The 25076-nt window shown below is 36.9% G+C and overlaps 1 protein-coding gene across 1 annotated transcript in view; it reads left to right on the top strand.

Annotated features, from left to right (window-relative positions):
- LOC136876018 (agrin-like) overlaps window positions 1-24646 on the top strand; it is a 207435-nt gene extending 182789 nt beyond the window's left edge. Inside the window, exons 26-29 of the mRNA XM_067149627.2 lie at window positions 4880-5047; window positions 13948-14137; window positions 16724-16871; window positions 24486-24646. Coding sequence (XP_067005728.2) covers window positions 4880-5047; window positions 13948-14137; window positions 16724-16871; window positions 24486-24646 — 667 coding nt within the window. The remainder of the gene's footprint in view (window positions 1-4879; window positions 5048-13947; window positions 14138-16723; window positions 16872-24485) is intronic.
- Window positions 24647-25076: the final 430 nt, after the last annotated feature.

Here is a 25076-nt window from a genome sequence, read left to right as displayed (position 1 = left end):
TAGACAATAAGTTATAACTGTGCTTACCTTCTTGCTTACATAACAAAACATTATACCTCAAAACAGAAAGTACCACAAATAATCCTGTCCACAAACTGCCAAAGTTTTAACAATGACTGATGTTTCTTCATAGAAAGACCTGCACCTGGCGAGCCGAACCCATCCTGGGATATCCCGCCACTAAAACCCATACGACATTTCATTTCATTTCATCAGAGATAAATATAGAGATAGCACTGACACGTACTTAAAATACATATGTAGACTTGGGAGAAAGAAGATAGGAAATACAGTGGACTGCTGAAATGTGTCAATAGTTTAATTTGATGTCACTTGAGCTGCCTGCATGTCAACTTTGAAGTTCTGTTCCACTCTACTAGATGGCAGAGAAAACCAAATCTCTCTTGGGTGGTCTGTGACTGAATTTTAATTTTGTTCGGTAAACACCAAATGCCACACGAATCTTAACTCAAACTAAAGAGTGAAGTAAGGTCATTAACTCATGGTGATCTCAAATAGGTTATCAAGTACTATAATAATAAGATATATTCCGAACAATATTATTCTGTTGATCTTCCACTCATCAATAAACATCTTGTTCACCTTACACAGGACTCCTCAATGATAAACAAATAGCGGCACAACAGATATTTCTAAACACTTTGTAAATTCATACTTAAAATACTCATCATTCCATTCATACATGTGTTCTTAGACATTGTCATACCATTATATTTTAATTAAAAGAGAGAAATAATGAAAATTAATGAAAATCCACAGCCTGTTTTGAGTCATTCAACCAGGTCAGAAATTGAATGAATGGAGTCCGCATCTTGCGGCGAGGATAGGAATTGTGCCAGCTGACAAAGCCAGTCCCACTTTTCTGGCACAATGATTAATGACTGACAAATGAAATGATATTGGAGAGTGTTGCTGGAATGAAAAAGGGGGTATCCAGAGAAAAACCTGTCCCGCCTCCACTTTGTCCAGCACAAATGTCATATGGAGTGACCGAGATTTGAACTACTGAACCCAGGGGTGAGAGACCGGCATGCTGCCACTTGAGCTATGGAGGCTTGAGAAGAAATAATAATGTAGTCAAAATACTGAGTATGAAAGATCTTAAGACTGTTACCAGGACAGGAGAAAAATTTCTGGGCAACACAAACTAGTTAAAATTAGGTAGGTAGCAGATAATACTGAGATATGTAATCAATTATAATTGGAGGGTACACTGAGAAGGAATGATTTTAGAGGCAAAACTTGAAAGCAGACTTCAGGTTTCTTAGTGTTGTCTGTATTGAGCAGAGTTAAATGCTCAAATGTACACATCAATCATCAGTGCTGCTACCACCATCAAGAGAATCATGGATGTCCATAAGGTTGAGAATAGGAGAGAGACCCTATGTTGCTCGTGTTGAGCATTGAGTCCTATAGAGAAGTGGCACTATTTGAGATCAACCGTGATGTTAATACAGCAAATGAAATTATTTTGATATTGGTATGGAATTGAAAAATTTTCCAATGAAATGTTTGACTTTTGGAATGTAAACATATGATCAGAGTATTTTCTTAATTACTTCTTCACCCTGGATTTTATACAGTCATGATGTCATCCATGGAACTCGGTGGTAACACAGCAACAGATGCCACATCGCAGTCTGGTTCTTCCTCCAGAATTGACAAAATCTCGTTCAGAGACAAGCTGGAATAGAGGAGAAACAAACTATGTAATAGTACCCCTTATGCCCACTGTCCTATAAAGAGGACACTCAAATATGAATAAAAATCACATAGTCAATTATTTGCCACCAAGAATGGAGAGTTCATATATTCATTACTTGTACCTTGACCAATATATCACACCAATTGGATTATAAACATCAACAAAAGGTACTGCGTAATTTACCTTTCATTCTTTCGGGGCAGGAGCTTTTCCATGTTACCAAAGTCTGGTTGTTATAAAGCTATCAACAATGTACACAAACTTCTTTAAACTGCTTGAAACCAAAACAAATGACCAACATAAAAATTAGCACCAATTTTTGCCTGACGGCTTAGGCAGTAGTAAAAGATGATGGGTATGTCTTCTGTCCTTAATATAGGACAGTGGGCAGATCTGGGTTAAGTGCGGCCAGTATCCAGTAATCAGGAGATAGTGTGTTCGAACCCCACTGTCGGCAGCCCTGAAGATGGTTCTATTCCCCTGATTGTAAGATCTGCGGCCGTGAAAGCCTTTTTTTATATTATAGTTCCCCTCTTCGAAAACAGAAGCAGATGTAAATGTGGCAACTACAAGAGGAATCACACTCCTGTCTCATGGATTAAAGCTGATGGAGAAAATTATCAACAAACAGTTAAGGAGCATCACTGAACCTTAGCTAGAGGAAGAACAATAACAGAAAAACCACAAACCTCATCTTTGCTGTTAGAATGATTATGGAGAAATATTGGGAGAAAGGAAGAGATATCATCTTTGTTTTCTTGGATATAGAAAAGGCTTATGACACTTTGCCTGGGGATAATGTCTGGGAATGTCTAACAAGAGAAAAAGTACCAGAATCTCTTATCAGGAAAGTGAAAATGCTATATAACCATTGTCAGAGCTGTGTCCAAATAGGGAGTGGATATTCAGATTGGTTTGTCGCAACTAAGGGAGTGCAACAAGTTGATGTATTGTTACTATTATTATTCATCACTGTAACAGACAAAATCGTAAACAAGGTTTTATTTATTTATTGTATGATTAATCAAAGTCTTTTATTTACTCGAGTCAGAAGCATAAAATAGAACTTTTTTGTTGGTTTTTTGTTTTTTAAGGAGCCTCCACGAAAACTGCTATTATACAATCACAATATGATGAGAAGCAATCGGGCATACCCTGGGCAACATCAGACTATATTATGAAATATGCTGATGGCAGATCCTTTCAAATCCAGAAGCAATTGTATGAATCAAAGTTATTCACATATACATTTTAATACAAAATTTGTGGACAAATGTGCACAGTTACAAGCTCGTACAATCTTCCAATTCTAGCTCTAGTTCTCTGATCCATTCTATTGCTTCAACTGATGTATGATGGATGTCCATTATCATTCCTCTGAAAGCATGAAGAGGGCAGTCAGTGACAGTGTGGTGGACAGTCTGCAAGAAGGCACCACAGTCACAATTTGCAGAAATAGCCCATCCACAATTGTGTAGCAGATATCCATAGAATTCCAGAAATGATTTTAAGGTGATTGCTTTTACAGAAGATGTAGTGATATGGGGTTGCACATATAATGAAGTACAGCAGAAACTAAACACCTGGAACTACCAATTTAAGGAGGTGACCTGAAAATCAGTCCTACAAAAACAGTAGCAATAACAGTGTGCGAGCAAGAGGGGCATACAAACATTATGCTGAATGAATAGAAATTAGAAGAAATTGATTATTTCCAATATCTTGGCAGCATTGTTACTCAAGATGGCTGAAGCTCAGCTGAAAGCACCAACAGAGTTCAGAAAGAAAACCATTTTTACCACCAAGTCAGGAACCTCCTTTGGGACAGTCAAGTGCCTTTGACTTCGTACCAATATCAACATATGGGCAGGAGACTCCAGGCTTCAGAAATTAAATTCCTGAGGTCAATGCTTCAGAAAACAAGACAAGATCAGATCAGAAATGAAATGATCCAAAAAGAAGTCTAAATGGAACCAGTCTGTGAAACTCTAGCAACATCAAGATTGAAATGGTTTGGTCACTTGAAGAGAACGGATCCATAAAGAGTAGCAAGGGCAAGTGACCTAGAGGCAGGCAAAGGACAAGATGGATATCCCAAATAAAAGAAGATTTACAAGTAAGAGGCGTAGAATGGTGTGAAGCTGAAGAGGAAGGAACATAAGTGTGCATATGGAAATGGAGAGCGCTCTTACATCACACCTGGGAAACGAGATTTGAATGATGATCGTTGGTAGCTCTGTCTATGGATCAGTGGTAGAGAATTGGCCTCTCTCTGGGTCCCAAGATCATGGTTCATGAAGGGGAAAAAGAAAAAAAAGAAGTCTATTCGACACACCATGTTGCAAGATGTCAGCATGTGAAAGACTCTGGCGACACATTTGGTGTTTACAATAATTGAAAATCTTCCACCTCTTTGATACTTTTTATCAAAAAGGTGGAAGATTTTCACTTATTGTAACTCTCTGTGATTAGATTTTGATACGGAAAATGAAGCTGATTACTTGCAAAACATTTGGTGTTTTCCGAACAAAATTAAAACTCAGTCATAGATCGCCAAAGAGAGGTTGGCCATTTGCCATCAACTAGAGTAAAACAGAACATCAAAATGGACATGCAGGCAGTCCAGGTGGCATCAAATTAAAATGCTTGCACACGGTAGCTGAGGCCATACAATAATTATTACTATTATTATTATCATTATTTATGGACTTGCTTCTTTCATTTTTCAATTAATAAGCTGTAACACTTACTTGGTCTTTATAATACAGTAGAATTTATTCCCAGAAAATTTTCTTTTTGTCAAGAATAATAATAATACTTTATTAATGGTAATACCATTTTACACACAATAGAGAAAAATAAACAAAACAAAACACACTAAAAAGAATTGAACTAAAATCAATATTTTTAGAGGAGAAAGGCCTTTACCAGGTTTTAGAAAATGTTATAACAAAGGAAGAATCAGATGTTTAAGAAATTTGTGTTTATGTTTAATATGAGAATAGGTATGTTTGAAAATACAGTACAATAGATAAGTGGAAATTCTTAAAATGCCTCAAAACTTTTGGGTTCCTCTGGAAATAAATATGTCAATTATAATTGCTGTCCTTGCGTTACTGTTCCTACTAACATGTCTGACTAACTTCTCTTCAGCACTAACATATCCCTGTCTACTAACAACACAAGTATAGATGTGGAAGGAGAGTTAGAAACTCAAGATCTTGAGGAGGATGAGGAGGAAGAGGAAATGTATACAGAGTATGATATGAATGGTGAAGGTGACATGTATGATGAGGATGATGTAGACTTCTTTGACAATAGGTAAGTTATTACATAGTTTAAGAATTTCATCTTGAATTAATTAGATTAAGTCAACATTAACTAAATAGAAATAAAATAACAGCAAATACAGGGAACAAAACGAGCAGAGTGTCTGCGTCACGACTGTGGAGCCAGGCTTTGCGTTTGAGAAATGAGTGGGTTTGAGCTCCACCACCAGCTGACCTGAGAATGGTTTTCTGTGGTTTTCTATTTTCACTTCCAGGAAAATGCTGGGACAGTTCCTATACGCCTTCCAACTCCTCACCCAGTTTCATTCATCTACATTCATTTCATCCTCTTTTTTTTTTTTTTTTTTTTTTTTGCTAGGGGCTTTACGTCGCAGATAGGTCTTATGGCGACGAATTCATCCTCATTAGCTCCTCAACTGAGGTTGGCGTCGGGAAGGGCAACCGGTTATGAAAACATGCCATCTCATGTCATCCTGGCACCACACCAGGAAAATACACAGCAAACCAGTGACTCAAGATAATGCTTATTGTATTTTTTTAAAAGAGTACCATTACAAAAATGTTGTAAAGTTTGGGCTGGGAAGACTTAGGAAAAAGGAGACGAGCTGCTCGACTAAGTGGTATCTTCTAAATTCCCATGGAGGGAATTAGATATTTTTCACCAATAGAGCATGTCAAAAACATATCAGATGTAAGGCTTTTCAGGCGTTTGCTCTATTTACCAGTGTTTCATCTTAGGTCTGACACTAGACTCTTCAGAGTGGGATGTGTCAGACCCTACCCACTGATGCTGGGTGTATGCAGGTGAACTTATCAGAAGACTATATAAGAGGCACAGGCTGATAACTGCATACGGGAGATAAATCTCCACAATGGAATTATTGCCCGCCTAGCAATTCCGAATGGAAAATTCTAAATTCCCATGGAGGGAATTAGATATTTTTCACCAATACAGCATGTCAAACCATGGGAATTCAGAATTTTCTATTCAGAATTGCTAAGCGGGCAATAATTCCATTGTGGAGATTTATCTCCCGTATGCAGTTATCAGACTGTCTCTTATATAAGTTTCTGATAAGTTCACCTGCATACACCCAGCGTCAGTGGGTAGGGTCTGACACATCCCACTCTGAAGAGTCTAGTGTCAGACCTAAGCTGGTAAATAGAGCAAACGCCTGAAAAGCCTTACATCTAATATGTTTTTAAGTGGTATCTTCTGAGCTGTCAGTGGAGAGATGGTGTGGAATGACATCAATAGACAAATATATTTGAGTGATGTCTTTAGAAGTAGAAAAGATCACAATATGAGGATAAAGCAGGAATTCAAGAGGACAAATTGGGGCAAATATTTGTTTATAGGTAGGGGAGTTAGGGATTGGAATAAATTACCAAGGGAGATGTTCAATAAATTTCCAATTTCTTCACGACCATTTAAGAAAAGGCGAGGAAAACAACAGATAGGGAATCTGCCATCTGGGTGACTGACCTAAATGCAGATCAGTAGTGAATGATTAATAAAAGAAGGCATTTATTTACTTAAGTTTCCTGAACAGTAATTCATGACAGTTTTGGAATTATGTAATGACATGGAGTGATAAGAATTTACTATGCTTGAGATACTTGTGCTAATATTGCAAATGAGAATTAGTACTTTTTAAAATATACTGGTGGATGGCACATTCTTGAAAATGCCTCATAACCTTACATCACAATCATTGATGTCGCACTCCAGTCACCTGGGTGTGGTTAACAAGTCTACTCCACTCCTTTCTGTCCTGCTCCATTACTTCTGCCACATCCAATCCAGTTGCTCTAATGTCCTTCCAAATCTGATCTATCCACCTTCTTCTTGGTCTTCCAACTGGTGTCTTTCCCTTAACTTCTCTTTCCAATTCCCTTCTTGCTACCTGTTCCTTTCCCATTCTTTTTTTTGTCTGAACCATCTCAGTCTTGATTTCTGTATCTTCTGTAGTAATGGTTCTATATTTAGTTCTTCTCTGATTTTAATATTTTGAATTCTATCTCTTCTTATCTTTTTAATTGATGTTCTTAAAAATTTAATTTCTATTGCTTGGATCTTACTATCTTGTCTCTTATTAGTTACCAGCGTTTTCAGTCCGTATGTTACAATTGGTATGAAATGCTGTTTATATAATGTTAATTTCATTCTCTTGGGTACTTTGTAGTCTCATAAAAGCTCTCTGACTTGATGATAAAATGTTGTACCTTTTAATCTGTTATTAATTTCAGAGTTGATTTCATTACTTCTATTAATAATGTTACCCAGATATGTAAAGCGTTCTACATTCTCTAACCGTTCTCCATCTATATTTATGGGGCTTCTCTTTTTCTCTTTTCCACAGCGCATGACTACAGTTTTCTTTTTACTAATTAGCATTCCAAACTCCTTCAGATTTTCATTCCAAATGTCCAGTCTCCTTTGTAATTCCTTTTCTCCCTTTCCCCAAATCACCACATCATCTGCAAATACCAAAGCATTTACTTCATCACTACTGATACTCTGTTTCACACGTTTTATGATTTCATCCATCAATATAATAAACAATAATGGTGACAGGGCACTTCCTTGCTTGAGACCTTTTTTTGTATAAAATATTTCAGAGTCACCACTCCCCACCTTATATACTCCTTAAATTAAAGCTTCAATCTGCCTCTCCAACAAAGGGCAGATCTCAGAGCTGAAGGTTGAGATCTCTACTGGTGAATACTGTTGAACAAATTTTTGGATTGCCCAATGCTGGATAAGATTCCATTCTTGGGATCATAATGCTCAGTCACTACAGTCCCAAGATATTTGAAGGATGGCATTTGCTGAACAATTGTGTTTTTGATGTGCAGGGAGGCCTGCTTAGGTCAATCAGCTTGGTCTCGCCAATATTCATGAACAAACCAAATGCTGCACTGACCCTTACGTCATCATCATCATCATCTTCATTTCCCGTTTCCAGCTTCCCAGGTCAGGTTGTGAATCATGGACCTCCATTGCTGCCTGTCTCATCACCACTCTTCTCCTTTTTTAAGTGCATCTTCTGGTTTTGCTCCCCTCTCCTCTATGCACTCCCACACTGAATTTGTCCACCTCTTTCGGGGTCTACCTCGTGGTCTCTTTCCTATTAACTTCTCTGAAAAAGCTTTTTTGGCACTCTCTCGTCTCCCATTCTCATCATATGTGCATACCACTTTAGCTTTGTTGCTTTTATCATTTGCACTTCCACTCTATTAACTTGTATTTTCCTTAATATGTACCATACCAACTGTCTGGGCTCACTGTCATAAGGTTTCTCAATGTCAATAAAAGTCCTTACAATGTTGTTAATAATCATTTGAAGATCATCAAGATTACTGGCTAACACAATAGTATCATCAGCAAAGCAGATGTTATTAATGACACTGCCATTTTTCCTGATCCCTAGGCTCACATCCACGACAGCTTCTCTGAACACAGCCTCAGAGTAGATATTCAAAAGGAGAGGAGACATGATACAGCCCTGCTGCACGCCTCTACGTATATCTATGTTCTCAGTTGTGTCTCCCTCTATTTTGACCTCAGCTGTTTGGTTCCAATAGAGCTGAACACCAGTAGTTTTTAGAACCTCAGCAAGTTTTGCATGAGATACGCAATCGAAAGCTGTTCGGCATTCGATGAAGCATGCATACACGTCAAGATTCATATCCAGGGATCTCTGAACAAAACATTCAGAGAAACATTGAATGAACAAAATACTACAGTAATATAGTTGATAATTTTTTAAAAAAGTGAAATTAATTTAGTACTCATCTTAGCAATATTAACACTTTCCTATCTCTGCCACCATTCGTTTCCATATTTAATTATTTATATTACAGCAGGTTTTTAGCTTAAAGGAACACCACTCATTCATCGTGTGGCATATGGTTTTAAGCTTCAGAAAATAAACGAAAGGTTGCAGCACCTATTGGAACTACTTGTGTTGTATGTAACAAAAAAACTTTCCAGTCTCTCAAACACACAACAATTTAAATATAAATTGTAACAATATAAACATACCTGTAAAAAAAATACACACTATTATACAAAGAATGATATGTTTCGTTCTACAAGAACATCCTCAGATTTTATCAAATTACTTAAAACATGCATATATATGTACAGTATTATTTACATCGCATAAACTTGTCAATGATAGAAATTTAGGTCATAATGTGAACAAGTTTTTCAAATAATGAATTTGCAAGTATTAACATAATGAAAAAACTTCTGTACTTACCTAGACTGCTGATGCTAAGTCCATTGTCACCAAACACTATTTCAGGACTGTGGTCATGGAGAGTCAAATGGAAAGTTTTGGGTAAGCATACTTTCATGGAGCGGGGAGGGGAAGCAGGGGAGGGGCAAGTTGAACATTGTAGATCCTTCCTATTGGATGTTATAATCTAGCATACTGTACCATGGAGAGGGGAGGGGGAAATAGGGGCAGAATGAGTGGAGTGCTGTGGAACTTTCCATATCACTGGAGAAGGGAGAGAATATTATTAACATATCCAAGCATCTCTGAGCAAAACATTCAGAGAAACACTGAACAAACAAAATACTACAGTAATATAGTTAACCCGTTAAGTGGGAAGGTCATAAACAAGAAATTCCTGCATAGTGGGGAATCATTTTCAGTAAAATTTTTCATTTAAAAAAGAAATAGTTTTTGCCAACCTACACCTGCTTAAACTTAGTATAAAATTATACATTGCAGAGTAAATTGCATTATTATTTACAATTTAAATGATTTTTCAATTCATCCAGTGTCAGTGCGAAAATTGCATATGTGCCATTTCATATTTACTCCGATTCGGAGTATTATTTGTGTTACTTATATTAATTCATCGTTGAAATGCGTAATACACAAATGAAGGATTATCAAATACTCCAAATAATAGAGACACATTCACTCAAATATCACATTTTCCTGAAATAAAATAGAAAAATGTACTCACCATCCAGGCCTATAACTTGCCATTGTAGAGGGCAGCGAGTAATCCATGAGTTTATTTGTCACAATTTTGTCACCACATTACACAAAACTACACTACACTAATTATGTACACTCAATAGCTATAACAAATTAAGAAAAAATTGAAAAAACTATCTATCAGGATGGTCACTGATAGCTGTTGGCACACAGATTGTACAGCGGTCACCGAGTGTAGACTACGAGCTTCTCAAATTCCCCGAGCATGGAACCTGAGACTCGCTGGCATATTTGCAATGCTCATACTTCAGCTGTATGGTATAGCCTAAAGCAAGGACATTGCATACTACACAACAATACTGAGTATCCCGCCGCTGTCCTTTCACCATACAAACAACGCATCTCTTATTTGCGTACAGTCTTGATTTTGAGGCTGGATTGAAATCTGGAAAATGCCTTCCCGAGAATCGAGTTGACAAGTCAACGGGTGCGGGTCTCACTGATCGAATTGGCAAGGCTGCGTTAGGGGTAGCGTTCGCATACTTCTGAAATAGTTTCTGCACAATTTGAATACGAAACTCCAGCTGAGTGAATTTACCGCCATTTTTCTTGTATATCACGAAAGCATTGAACACTGTTATGTCCAGTAGGTATCTAAAAATCTTGTGGTAATATTTCTTCATTCTTTTTCTCGCCGTACTGTATGGCACGATACATTGGTCCGATTGAGTCATTGTACTCAATATATACGACCGGGGTCTCTTTGGTTTCTCCTTTCTTGTTTAGAACAGTGAGCATTTCGGTGTCATGAGTACTACTCAGCATGCAGATGTCTCTCTTGTCTTTCCACTTCAAGGCCATGAGTTTGTTTTTATATGATGTAGATGTTGATTCCCATAGGGAATGAAACATAGCTCTCATAGTGCATTGGCACTGCTGGTGGCTTCAAATAGCCTATGCAGTGCCCTCCACGGTATGCACTAGCCTTGCGTCTTGGGTGGTATGCTAAGTCCCAACTGACGAGCCTAACTTAGCACACAAGGGTGAAACGCAGGCAACCAAGAATGAGTTAGCTGGAAAATTTATAATGTCCAATAACGGACCATTATATTGGTATTTGTTTCTATAGGCAAAAGCCACCTCCCCTTTTTTCAACTTTTTCCCCATGACGTCCTTCGGAAGATGATTTCTGTTAGATTTTCAAGTACCGACAGCGTCTGTCTGAAACTCATTGAGCTGATCGAAGAGTTCCGGGCTAATTTAATAATTATCTAGAGCTATGAGGTATCCCTTATTTAGAAGAGGTTTGGCTGGAGCAAACACAACTTTTGAGGGCTTGGTATACTGAGAAATATTTACCTCACAAACCTCATTTACTAGCTCAGTTTCCTTGCCTGTGTACCACAGGATATTCCACACATATCCTGTTTTAGCCTCACATAATTTAAAAGATTCCATCCCGAAACGAACTTTCTTCTTTGGAATGTACATTTTCTACCCCATGTGATCTTTCCAAAGGAGTAAACTTTCTTCAATAGATATACGATCATCTGGCAAATAGGAAATTTTAAATTTTGATACAAGAATGTCTAAAACTGGCTTCACTTTGTAGAGTTTTTGGGATACTTGCCGATCGTAAGCTTCATTATCTGAGAAATGTAAAAATTTCAGGAGAAGGAAAAAACGTTTCTCGGACATGGTCTCATAAAACACGGGCATAGTAAACAATCAATTACGTGAAAAATAATGAGATAGCTTTGGCTTTTCAATTATACCCCGAAGAAAAAAGATCCCAAATAAAAGTTTTATTTCTTCCTTGTTAGTAGGAACCCAATCCCTCTCCCTGCTTCTCCTTTTCATTTTAGCTGTTCCTATACTAGCTTGTATTGACTGCTGAGCATACAGATTAATTTGCTCTGCAATAAATTTGCACAGTTCATCATCAATGAAATGCTCATATATTTCATCCGGTTCTTTTTTATTTAAAAGTTCGCCCTGAATTCCACTTTGGTATGTAGCTGGAAATCGGGATCTCCTATATCCCTTACATATCAGTCACTAGAAAGAGTAGGAGGCAAATCACTCTCACTTTCTGACTCGCTACTTTCATCAGATCGTCGCCATAAGACCTATCTGTGTCGGCGCGACGTAAAGCACCTAGCAAAAAAAAAAAAAAAAAAAAAAAAACTTTCATCAGAGCTCGAACTTGACACCTGTCCAAGGCATCTAGGGAGCAAGCCTACTCCGACGGAAGCACTCATGTTTGGAGCATCTAATAGCGGGATAGTTCCACCATTACTATCTAAACTAGAATCACTGCAACTATCTTCCTCACAGAGTTTGAGAATATCCCGTATATCATCACTCGGAAGATCTACAATTCTTTTGGACATTGTTCACAACAAAGAGGAAACACTACATGTAGAATTAAAACAATAAATCACAACAGATCTTTATATACCAACAAAACAACTTATGAGAGCTGAAAACATTCACACCAAGACACGCAATACTACGCTCCACACACCACACTGACTGAGCTTCTCGCCAAGAGCCACATAGGTTGTTCTTGTGCTACGCAGCTATGTAGCAGATAACAAGGGGATTCCCAGACGAGAACTGCTTAGATACACAAACGTGAAAAAAATTTCTGTCAAATGGCAGCACCTCTCGGAACATACGGAGAAAGTTTCAAACCTACCGCTTGTTTCATAACGGAGATAAAAAATAAAAACTTTCTGCGCCTCGCATGACATGTGCCCACCTGCAGGCTCGCTCCAGCCGTGTCACCTGAAGTGAGCCCCACTCTACGGGTTAATAATGAGAAATGGAAAAGGTTAACTAATTATATGGATACAATATATAATAGACATCTTGGTGACAACGGACTTAGCACCGGCAGTCTGGATAAGTACAGAAGATTTTTCATTATGTAAATAGCCTACTTGTAAATTCATTATTTTTCAATACATTTGTAAATACTTGTTCATATTATCACCTAACTCTCTATCATTGACAAGTTTACGCAACGTAAATAATACTGTACATATATATGCATGTTTTAAGTGATTTCAAAGAATCTGAGGATGTTCTTGTAGAACAAAACATGTCATTCTTTGTATAATAGTGTGTATTTTTTTGCAGGTATGTTTATATTGTTATAATTTATATTGAAATTGTTGTGTGTTTGACTGACGGGAAAATTTTTTTGTTACATTTTACTAAGTCGACACTGGAAAGTTTGGCTTAATTCTTAACAAATTACGTGTGTCGCCCGTGAACACATGTGGTCACTGGTCGCTGTTAGGCAAAGCTCCATGAATAAAATGGCTGCCAGCAAGCTGCCCAGCGATGACATTGTGAAGACTTTGATCAATTCTGGCATGGTACTTAAATTTTTCTAATCCTCTTGATGTCTATTATATATTGTATCCATATAATTAGTTAACCTTTTCCATTTCTCATTTGCATTTTCAAATTTCCTAGGCATGCAATAATAAAAGTTTTTATTTTCAAAAATTATTTTGAGATGGTTCCGAATATTACTTTGATGAAGATGACGATGATAGTAATTTGTTATCTGATTCTGGTGACGGAACGACTTCAATCACACCTTCTACTTCAGGCATGTTTTCTACTTCAGGTAACACTTCAGTCATCTAAAAGGTCGGCATACTTTGATGATTCGACTGAAGATGAACATAGTGAGGATGAAGATCAGGTGCTGGAACTACCAAGCAGAAAACTAGAATGGAAAAAGTAGAACCTGAATCCAAATAAGATAAAATACCCCATTAGAAAGAGGAGATGTGATTCATTAACATGGTAGTGATTAATTCTTTTTTAAATCAGTAAAAACCTGAATATAGGTATCCTCATACCAAGCACAACTGAAATGAGTGCTGTGGAAAGTGTTAAATTTCTGTATACTGATTATTGTTTCACTGGCATACTATTTATGTTTCAGAAGAAAAAGCGAGAGAACTAATCGATACGAGATCACCTTCCGTACAAGTGAGCCAAATGGGTTGTTACTCTGGATCAACAAAGGGAAGACACTGCAGAGTGATTACCTGGCCATTGCTATGGTCAATGGATACCTCGAATTCAGCTTTAATCTTGGAAAACAACGAAATTTTTTGGTTTCCAAATCCAAAGTAAGTATAAGGAGTCAAATTTAGAAAGAATGGAAGATTATACTATAAATAATGCTATACAGTAGGCTGACAATAAATTAGCCATTTTTCTTTTTTTCTTTACCCATTCACTCGGGTTGACTACTGTAGCAGTCGGGAGGGAGCTGTGCCTCATAGCCGGTCGACTGTTATAGAAGTCGTGTGTCTTTTGGCTGTTTTTGTTTTGTTTTGTTTTTTCACTATGATAGACTGCTGTGGATGTTTGGCCTTGGAGGTCTCTCATGGCTGTCCTGGGAGTCTATAGTTATGGATATGATCACCAGATGAAAGGAGTAACCAGTTCAAAGATGAAAAGCAATGTGTCTAGTATGCTACTCACTTCGCGCCTAGATATTTTGTGGAGAAAGCTCTTGCCCTCTTATTGGGTAGTGACTTTGATGAAGACGACGATGATAGTGATTTGTTATCTGATTCTGGTGGCGGAATGACTTCAATCACATCTTCTACTTCAGGCATGTTTTCTACTTCAGTTAACGCTTCAGTTGTCTAAAAGGTCGGCATACTTTGATGATTCGACTGAAGATGAACATAGTGAGGATGAAGATCAGGTGCTGGAACCACGAAGCAGAAAACTAAAATGGAAAAAGTAGAACCTGAATCCAAATAAATATAAGTGTGACGCACCTAATTCCGGATTAAAAAGTTTAGTGGACTATGCTAGCATGTTAAGTTTCTTTCAGCTGTTTCTAAAATGAGCATCATAACTCTTCTGTGCGAGGAGGATGAAAAGTGCTAAAAATATAGTCATATAAGGATTTCACTGCATATGCTTTACAAATAAAATAAAATAGTTTTAAACTCTGCTGTCCTCTCCTCATGTCACGAGCTGACTGTGGACTGGAGAGCAGAGCAAGACAAGTATCCCAGACAGCAGGCTCAGTGAACCACCCGCTGCTCGTGTCCAGAGGGTCATGCCACCATACTCGCTATGCCAGAGTGAAAGGGTTAATCTGTGATTACATTTGCATGCCAACATATTTTGAAGACCCAGCTTATCACAAGAAGAAAACACAAATACTATCCTGTGACTTGTGTGAACAAACCATTTTATAAAATTATGCTATCTCATAAGAAAATATAGGCACCTTCATTCATATGAGTACTTGGAAGTGTGCCATTAAACGTACGAAGGCGGATCAATATAAACGGGAATTCAAATGTACCGCTGCTGTTAGTAATAATTCTAAGGCGTGGCTTTGCCAGGATGTTGGTGGGGGTGTCTGGAGAAGGGATTTGCGTCGCAAACGACGCTGGAGAGCTGGGCTGCTTGAGTATACCATGAGTGAGCAAGAGGTTCACACGTCTGTTGCACAATGCATCATTATCAAATTTCTCACAAAAGAGGGCACCAAACCTTCCAAAATTTTGAAACGGCTCGGCGCACAGTTTGGGGAAGAAACACTTTCACAGACTTGAGTGTATGAATGGGCTAAAAAATTTGAGGCAGGAAGAGAAGCTGTGGAAATTGTTCATGAAAGGAGACCGCAGACAAGCATCTCACTGCAGATAACATTGTTGCCATTCATGACATTATTGATGAAGATCGGCAAATAAAAATTTTGCAAAATGTTTTAGCCATAGGAATAAGTTACTGACATGTTCAAACTATAATCCGAGATGAACTCCATTTCAGAAAATTGTCTGCCAGGTGGATTCTTGTCTCCTCAACCAGGAACAAAAACTTTACGCCAGGACATTTGTCAGAGACTCCTGCATCACTACGAGGAGGAAGGAGAGGATTTCTTGCATTGTATTGTGACTTGTGATGAAACTTGGGTGCATCATTACACCCCAGAGTCAAAGTAAGCAGGCATGGAGTTGCGGCGAAAAGACGAAGCAGGTCCAGTCAAGGCCAAAACATGCCCATCTGCTGGAAAGGTGTTTGCAACCGTTTTCTGGGACTCCGCGGACATTTTGCTGGTGAATTTTCTCCACGAACAAAGGACAATTAATGCAGCCTATTACTGACACCTTTTGGATAAAGCAAAAGCTGTGTATTGCAACAAGCGATGCTGGCAACCAATCCAGAACGTCATTCTTCTCCATGACAAAGCAAAGCCACATACTGCCACTTTAACGGAAGGAAAACTGGAGGAAATTCATTAGACATCTCTGGAACACACTCCGTACAGTCCAGATTTATTGCCCTGTGACTACCATTTGTTTGGATGACTCAAACGAGACCTAGGAGGGTAGCGGTTCGATGATGTAGAAGAGTTTGTGCGCAACTGGCTCAGCACATGTCCCTCTTCTTTCTATCAGGACTGCATCAAAAACTTACCAATGTGATGGAGAAAATGTGTATCGACAGCAGGACACTGTAGAAACATGATCTCTATATGTGTATGTTTTTTTTTTTTGGTTGATGCAATAAATTAAAAAAATAATTCCCGTTTATATTTGGTCCGCCCTCGTATTAGAACTTATTGTTACATACAATGTTAAGGAAAAATACTTTTTTAATTACCAGCTATCAATTTTGTCCAAATAGAATATTGTATTTACAGTGTTATTTCATTCAATAAATCAAAGCAATTTTTTCAACAGGTTCACGTCAGCGATGGTGCGTGGCACACTGTAATAGCCCACCGTCGAAAACGTCACGGCTATCTTCAGGTGGATGGAGAGAGTCCTGTAAGAAGTATTGCAGAACCAGGAGCCGCATTGCTCAACACGAATGGTCGCCTCTGGATAGGTCAGTTTGGAACATACATCCGTGGCACTAAGGCAGAACCCAATATGTCAAAAAAACTGAATTTTCTGTTTCAATACCAATGAATATGGTATATTTTGCAACAAAGAGTATGATGACAAAGCCCAATATGATTCTGGTGCCCACAGAATACGCTGTTTCCAAAATAAAGATTCTGGTATGTTCAGTATAGATATTGAGGCAACCAAGTGTTTTGTTCCCTAAACTTGTTAACTAAATAATAATAATAATAATAATAATAATAATTAAAAAAAAACTTGTTCCTCCTTTTTTATTACATTCACAAATATATGCCACTTCATTTCAGAGGTCATTGAAATTCAATATGAATTTCAGCGAGCTCGTCAACTTTTAAAAGTGCCTCCTGAAAAATCAATTTTTTTTTTATATATCGGGTTCTGCCTTAGTACCGCAGACATATTCTGATCATATAGTTTCATCTAACTGGTATTGTTTTCTTTCGCAAAAATCAGAAGATGGTGAATGAGATAGGCTCTCTTCATTATTAGCACTATATACTATCAATCTCCATCCCATTTTGCTCATTTGAACATAAAAATTAAGGATCATTTTAATGAGTTCACAATGTACCCATGGAAATAGACAGATAGACAGATACTGTAGATAGATAGATAGATAGATAGATCCTTAATTTTCCATGGCAAAGTTAGTGCTCCTGCTCCGCTCTTACATTTAACCACATACATATCATTACATATTAATACTATAAACTGATTAAAACTTAAAAATACTTAGAACTACAAAATAACAGCAATGTTTAAGAGAAATATAAGAAAAATATCTACAAAAGAACTACCTATTGAGAAAAACAGCTTAATCAACCATGATATAAACAACAATGGTACAAAAGGTCTATATTTCAACTAATTTGCTAATACCTGAGATGTAAACTTCATTTCAAATACTGTATTCAAATGTTTTCTCTAACTGTGGGAGCATTTCACCATCCTAAGGCAGTGATAGTGGATGATTGATGATATGTGGTTGTTCAGTAGGCGGGTATATCTTTTTTATTTATTTTTTATTTTTTTTTTATTTTTTTTTTTGCTAGGGGCTTTACGTCGCACCGACACAGATAGGTCTTATGGCGACGATATCTATCTATATCTATATCTAGGAGACACTGAATGAGTATTGTGGACATGTAAAGAACCAAGGCAATGAAAATTCTGGAGAGATAAGCAAATATATGTATATATATATATATATACAACATTAAATAAGTGGATAAGCACATAAACACAAGTTAAATTTGTACATCATATATATATATATATATATATATATATATATATATATTATGCCCACATTGGAGCACTGAAATCAATCTATATACAGTCAAGTCTTATGAACAATTGGTTACAAATTTGGTTGATGTTTCTTCTTTTTTACCCATAAATGTTTCATTCTCTCTGACCTGGCTGCCCATTCTTCATCAGTTATGTTGTTCTGTTTGCGTGTATAGGTCTTCAGTTTAAGTCTCACGTCGTTATTTCTCAGGATCCTCTTCTCTTCTCTATTTTCAATTTGTTAAATTGTCAAGCCTAATTCATTTAAATCTTCTTGGACTTCTCTGAACCAGTGATATTTAGTTTTGCTTTTCCAAAAGTAGTTGTATAAATGTTTGAGTATCCTAGTCTCTGGTAGTCGTGATATGTGACAGAAAAAAAGCATCTCTCCTTTTCCGCATTGTATCTATTGTAGACTCAGTCTCCTGGTATACAACTTCATTAGGTAGTAATCGCAATTGTCCATCTACTTGGTGTTTTTTGTTTAGAATTGTTCTAATGATTCATCTATCTATTTTCTGTAATTTATCTGTAGCTTATTATCTTATAAATAAAGTTGTACGTGTCTGTTTGTCTGTTTGTTTGTTCCACCATCACGTCGAAACGGCTGGATTGATCTCAACCAAACTTCATATTTAGAGTATACTCACCCTGGGGAAGGTTTCGATATGCATATCATTTTAAAATCTTTGAAAAGACGGGGGTTTTATAGGAAAACCACAACGGTTTTATACTATTATAGGCAAAATATCGAATTTGTCGTATAAGGACGAGACAAAGCTCAATTTAATCCTCTTGACGGAATGAACAAAACTTGGTAAGCCCTATGGGCCCGAAAACCATGTTTTAAGGCCCTAAAACCAACCGTTATGGAGATATTGGCACCACACTATCCCTGCTCTAAGAATCGGATAAAGAAATGAACTGCCGTAACCATGGCAACGTCAGCTCCAGGATTCTAGAGCAGTGAGATTATGTATGTATGTTTGGGCATAGCTGCCAACCAAAATTGGTACAAATAAGACTTAATATCTGGAAAAAATTTACTGTTGTGTAAGGCACTCATAGGACTCCTTTGGTCGGGGATGGAAAGGGGGTGAAGTATGAGTATAAAAATCTTACTATATATAGAAATGGAAGTGTGTGTGTAAATGACACATCTCCTCCTAAACCACTGGAGCAATTTCAACCAAACTTGGTACACGTATTACTTACTATCGGGAGACGATCACTGTGGGGGGTAAGCCATCCCTAGCGCCCTTAAGGGAGTGGGTCAAGGAGGGGTGTAGTTACAATAATAATCGAGAATAGTGTCGAATTCATAGTTTTTGGGGTCACTGAGTTGAAAAGTAATACTCTAGAATTTTTTAAAGTCCAGCCCCCTTTTAGGTGGGGAGCAAAGGAGGGGGGAGCGAGATATAGAAATAATTAAAAACAGTTTCGAATCCATAGATTTCAGGGTCTCTGAGATGAATAGTATTACTCCGGATTTTTTGCAAGTCCAAGTGGGGAGCGAAGGGGGTGAGATATAAAATTAATCGAAAAACTACATATAAATATATTATCTTCTTCTTCTTACTATATATAAAAATTGATGTATGTGTGTGCGTGGGTGTGGGTGTGTAAATGACACATCTCCTCCTAAACCACTGGAGCAATTTCACCAAACTTGGTACACTTATCAATTAGTATCAGGAGACAAACCGCGTGAGGGTAAGACGCCCCTAGCACCATTATGGGCAGGGGGCGAGGGGGGTGGTATAAAAATAATCTAGAATATTATCGAATCCATAGTTTTCGTGGTAGCTGAAATAATTAGTGACACTCCGAATTTTTTAAAATTCATGTTCAGCCCCCTTTGGGGTGTGGGTGAGGGGGAGTGAGATATAAAAATAATCGAAAACAGTGTCAAATCTACAGTTTTCTGGGTCACTGAGATGAATGGTGACAATCCAGATTTTATATCTCTTAGTGGTGGAGGGCGGGAGGGGGACAGTCTCATTGACAGTTGAAATCCTGTACATCGTATCTATAGTGCGATGGCTAAATACATATAGTTATCACTTATTAATTTTTGACAGGATCAAATACTTCCCAGTCAATTCGAGCTTCCATAAGGATGAAGTTTTACTCAAAAATTAAATAATCTAAAACTTGAAATCAAACACATCTAAATAATTTTAAAACTACATAATAGATCATAACATATCAATCTGCAAGTCAAAAAGGAATTCTATAAAAATTCACATCACACATAACTAACTGGTAATGCAAATCTTAAAGGTAAATATTCAGAAATTATCCGGGCAACGCCGGGTACTACAGCTAGTAATATAATATAATATAATATAATATAATATAATATAATATAATATAATATAATATATATAAAAATTATAAATTTATATATTTTCTCTTGAGTTATTTGTTTGCTTTAATATTGTCAATCTTATGTTAATTTTAAGGACACTTCCTCTAAAGCATTACTTTGTCAATTTATATATTTTTCATCTAAACAGTGTTATATGGCTGAAGATGTTGATAATATATGAAACATGTACCACTTTTAACCATTAAAAATTGGCTTAAGCAATCATTGTATCGACTAGGTGGAAAATAAATAAATACTTAATTGTGGAGTTGTAGTGTTTAAATTTTGCAGTTATCGAGAGAGATTTCTTCTTGTAGATTGGCCAAGTAATGTGTTGTGCTTGTTTTAATTTGGTAATTCTATTTTCAACTGATATTTTGTCTTAAGTCCAAGTTATAATCTCTCCAAGATATTTAAATTTATTAACAACCTTAATTTGTTTGTTATTAGTCAGTGTGATAGGTGATGTTTTCACTTTGAAGGATGGCATCATTTCCGTTTTTTCAAAGGAGACTTGAAATCCAATTTTTGCTGCTATTCATTCTAATTCTTCAATTTGGAGTTTAGCCTCTTCCACACTACTTGCAAGTGGTATCGCAAGGTCATCTGCAAATGCTAGACAATTGAGTTTGATATTTTTGCCGATCTTGATGTTTGGCTGACATTTCTTAGACCATTCTCGCATGACTTTCTCCAATGCACAGTTAAACAGTACTGGTGAGAGACCATCCCCCTGTCGAAGTCCACTCCAGATTTCAAATGATTCAGACAACTCTCCTCAGAATTTAACTTTTTCTCTAGTGTCCTTGAGGGTAACACCAATGAGATTAATGAGTTTCTGGTGTAAGCCAAATTCTTTAAGGATTTTAAGTAATGACTCACGATCACTATGTCATATGCTTTCTTGAAGTCAACAAAAGTGATAACTAGCTTTTTGTTTCTCATTCTTTGATGGTTCATAATCCAATTAAGACTAATGATTTGGTCAGAACAACTTCTTCCAGGTCGAAATCCCCCCTGATACTCTCCAAGTTCTTGGTCGAGCTGTTCTTGAATTCTCGTGAGGCTAATTCTAGACAGGATCTTACATGTGATATCAAGTAGAGAGATCCCTCGATAATTATTTGGATCCAGTCTATCCCCCTTTTTGTGTATTTGATGAATTATAGCTGTATTCCATTCTTCAGGCAGTTTTTCACAGTTCCATATGTCTATGATGTGTTTGTGTAGGTTTTGAATTGTTTGGTTATTTGCATTCTTCCACAGCTCTGCAACCACTTGATTTTCTCCTGCAGCTTTATCATTCTTGAGCCAATTAACCGCTTGAAGTACCTCATGGAAGTCTGGTGGAATAACCTTGTCTAAGCGTGTTTTATTTTTTGGACCAGGTGAAAATTCTACGTATTCTTTTGGGTCTTCAGCATTTAGTAATTCTTTGAAGTGATCAACTAGAATTTTGGCATTTTCCTGATTATTGTGTGCTAGTTGTCCTCGTTTATTTCTCATCATGAGTGTAGGTGGAGTATACCCTGATTGATATTGTTTAAATGTTCTGTAATAGTCTCATGTCTTATGTTGTTTGAATGAATCATCTATGTTAGCTAGGTTTTCTTTTTGATGGTCTCTTTTGATTCTTCTAAGTTCTTTGGGCGTTTGTCTTCTAGCAATAGTTAGTTCATCTCGAGATTGTGCCGTTTTCTTTTGTTGGTCATTTAGCCATGCTTTGTGTCTTTTCTGTATTGCCATATCACATTCCTCATTCCACCAGGCGTGTTTCTTTCTCCTTTTCATAGGAGCAATTTCTTCGGCAATATTTTTTAGTTTATCAATAATCGTTTCCAGTTTGTTGTTTAGAGGTGTTTTGGACCTCTCTGTGTACACAGCATTATTTATTAAGTAGCTGGGGTCATATTTCCTCCTTCTAGTGAATTTAGATGGTTTGTGATGTTTTCTTGGGGTTAACTTAATTTTAATCTTTGAAATATAATGATCTGAATCGATGTTTACCCCACGAAGGACTTTGACATTATAAATTACTCTATGGTATTTTTTATCCATTGCTACGTGTTCTATCTGAAACTCACCCAGTTTAACATTAGGGCATTTCCAGGTCATTAATTTGTGTGGTTTTCTCTTAAATCTTGTGGTTTCAAGAATAAGCAAAACTGGGCAAAACTCAATTAATCTTTGACCATTTATATTTGTCAATTTGTGTGTTGGCCATTTACCTACCACTGTGCGATATTTTCTCTCTTGTCCAATTTTTGCGTTGAAGTCTCCAAGCATAATTTTAACATGGTTGTCAGGGATATTTGAAATCAGTCGGTCAAGCTCCTCCCAAAACATTTAAGTTTCTTCGTTATTTGTCCTGTTTTTTCATTTGTTGGGGCATGGACATTAATCAGTGTACATATTTTGTTCTCTACTCTAATCGTTAAGGTTGCAGTTCTTGATGAGTTTGATGAGAAGTCCTCCACTGAATCTAATATGCTAGTATGAACCAGGAATCCCATTCCAAATTGGGGAACATTTTTCATTACTCTCTTTTCTGAAGGTCCTTTGTAAAGACGATATCTCCCAGATTCAAATGGGTCCTGATCTGTGTTTCGAAGTTCTTGTAGGGCTGTGATAAGAATCCTGTATTGATCCATGACATCAGTTAAGTGTTTCAACTTCCCAACTTTCATTATTGAATTAATGTTTAATGTTGCAAAGAAAGAGAATTTTCCTGGTTTACTGAATTTAAGTCTGTGTCTGTATCCGTGGTTCATCTGTTGGGCTTTGAGACGCCCTGACTCGCCATGATCTTCTATGTGACACCCCACCGTATCTGAATGGTGTCTTTGCTTGGGTCTAAAATGTTGGATGTCCAAGCCGGTGGATTCTTTCATCAGAAGACTCTCCATGATAAGTTGATTGTCTGATCATTGATCTATATTCTGATCGTGGTCAGGAGTTACAATCCCAGATGTGATCTGGGAAGGTGATTCATCCTAGTTCTTCAGCACTGGGAGTAGGCATTTCTTCCATACCCCTCAAACGTTATGGTTTTCCCACCAATACTTGGGTGGCTGATTGGAGTGGTTTCCCACTGGGCGGTGGGGTCGCCACATCCGTATGCCTAATATTATATTATATTATATTATATTATATTATATTATATTATATTATATTATAGAGTCCACCTCCGTAGCGTAACGGTTAGTGTTATTAGCTGCCGTCCTTGGGGGCCCGGGTTCGATTCCCGGTACTGTCAGAAATTTTAGAATGGCAGGAGGACTGGTATGTGGTTGAAACGGTACATGCAGCTCACCTCCAATGGGGGTGTGCCTGAAAAGAGCTGCACCACCTCGGGATGAGGACACGAGGTTACTTTATATTATATTATATTATATTATATTATATTATATTATATTATATTATATTATATTATATTATATTATATTATATTATATTATATTATATTATAGTATAGTATAGTATATTTATTATATTATATTAGTGCATGTTTTGTTCCAATTTTGCACAACTTCAGCAAAGGGAAGTGTACATTAGAAAAATTGATATAAACAATTAAAACATTAAAAGATGTACAATTTTATTAAAAAGTTTTATGTTCTACACTGATAAAGAGTTGATAAAGCACGTAAAAAAAGCATAGTGATATTTAAGTCAGTTTTGAATTGGATGGGGGAACAAGATAACAGTTTGAGAATAAGAGGGAAATTACAACAAAACAGTTCTTAAATATTTTTTCAACAAATTCTAGAAAGTTTTTAAAACAGACAAGATAATATGCTTTTAAGAAATGCACACATTTTTATATGCTGACTATTGTAATATTCTAATCTCATAATAAATAAGTAAAATGCAGTAATATCAGCAACTCATATACTGCTTTGTTTCATTTTATAGGAGGTGCACCAACATTACCTTCTGGTCTACCAGCACCATATTACCTTGGGTTTAAAGGCTGCATTGACAAAGTGAAAGTATCAAGAAAACCATTAGATATGTTGCAGCGTATAGGAAATGACAGGTCACTCATACAATTCTGTCATGAGAATGATGTCTGATTAAAGACATAATCTTGATACTCTAAGTTCTGTCAAATATCCCTGTACAACTGTTAAATGGGGACGGCATACAAAAAAGCATAACATCTGTCCTCAATATTATTCACCACAGGATATAAGTTGGGGCAGTTTGTATTGTTGTGTACATATGATGACGCTTTTGCTTCTTTGTCCTGCATCAAGACTTAACATGAAAGTACCATGATATTTGTGTGCCATTGTGTATAACAATGAAAAGTAGTGTTATTCTTTTCTTAAAGAAAATTGAAAGTGCTTACCAAGACATGTGTGGAGAAAAGATGGTACCATATTAATTGTATAAATGGAAGTTTAATATAAGAACAATAATGTGTATGTATTTCTGCTGTTTATACACAATGTATGCCAATGATAACATTCTTTGTACTCCTCACATGTAGTTTATAAGAGT

This window comes from Anabrus simplex, chromosome 6 (genome assembly GCF_040414725.1).
Source record: "Anabrus simplex isolate iqAnaSimp1 chromosome 6, ASM4041472v1, whole genome shotgun sequence".
NCBI classification, from domain to species: Eukaryota; Metazoa; Arthropoda; class Insecta; order Orthoptera; family Tettigoniidae; genus Anabrus; species Anabrus simplex.
This window is presented reverse-complemented; position numbering and strand designations above follow the sequence as displayed.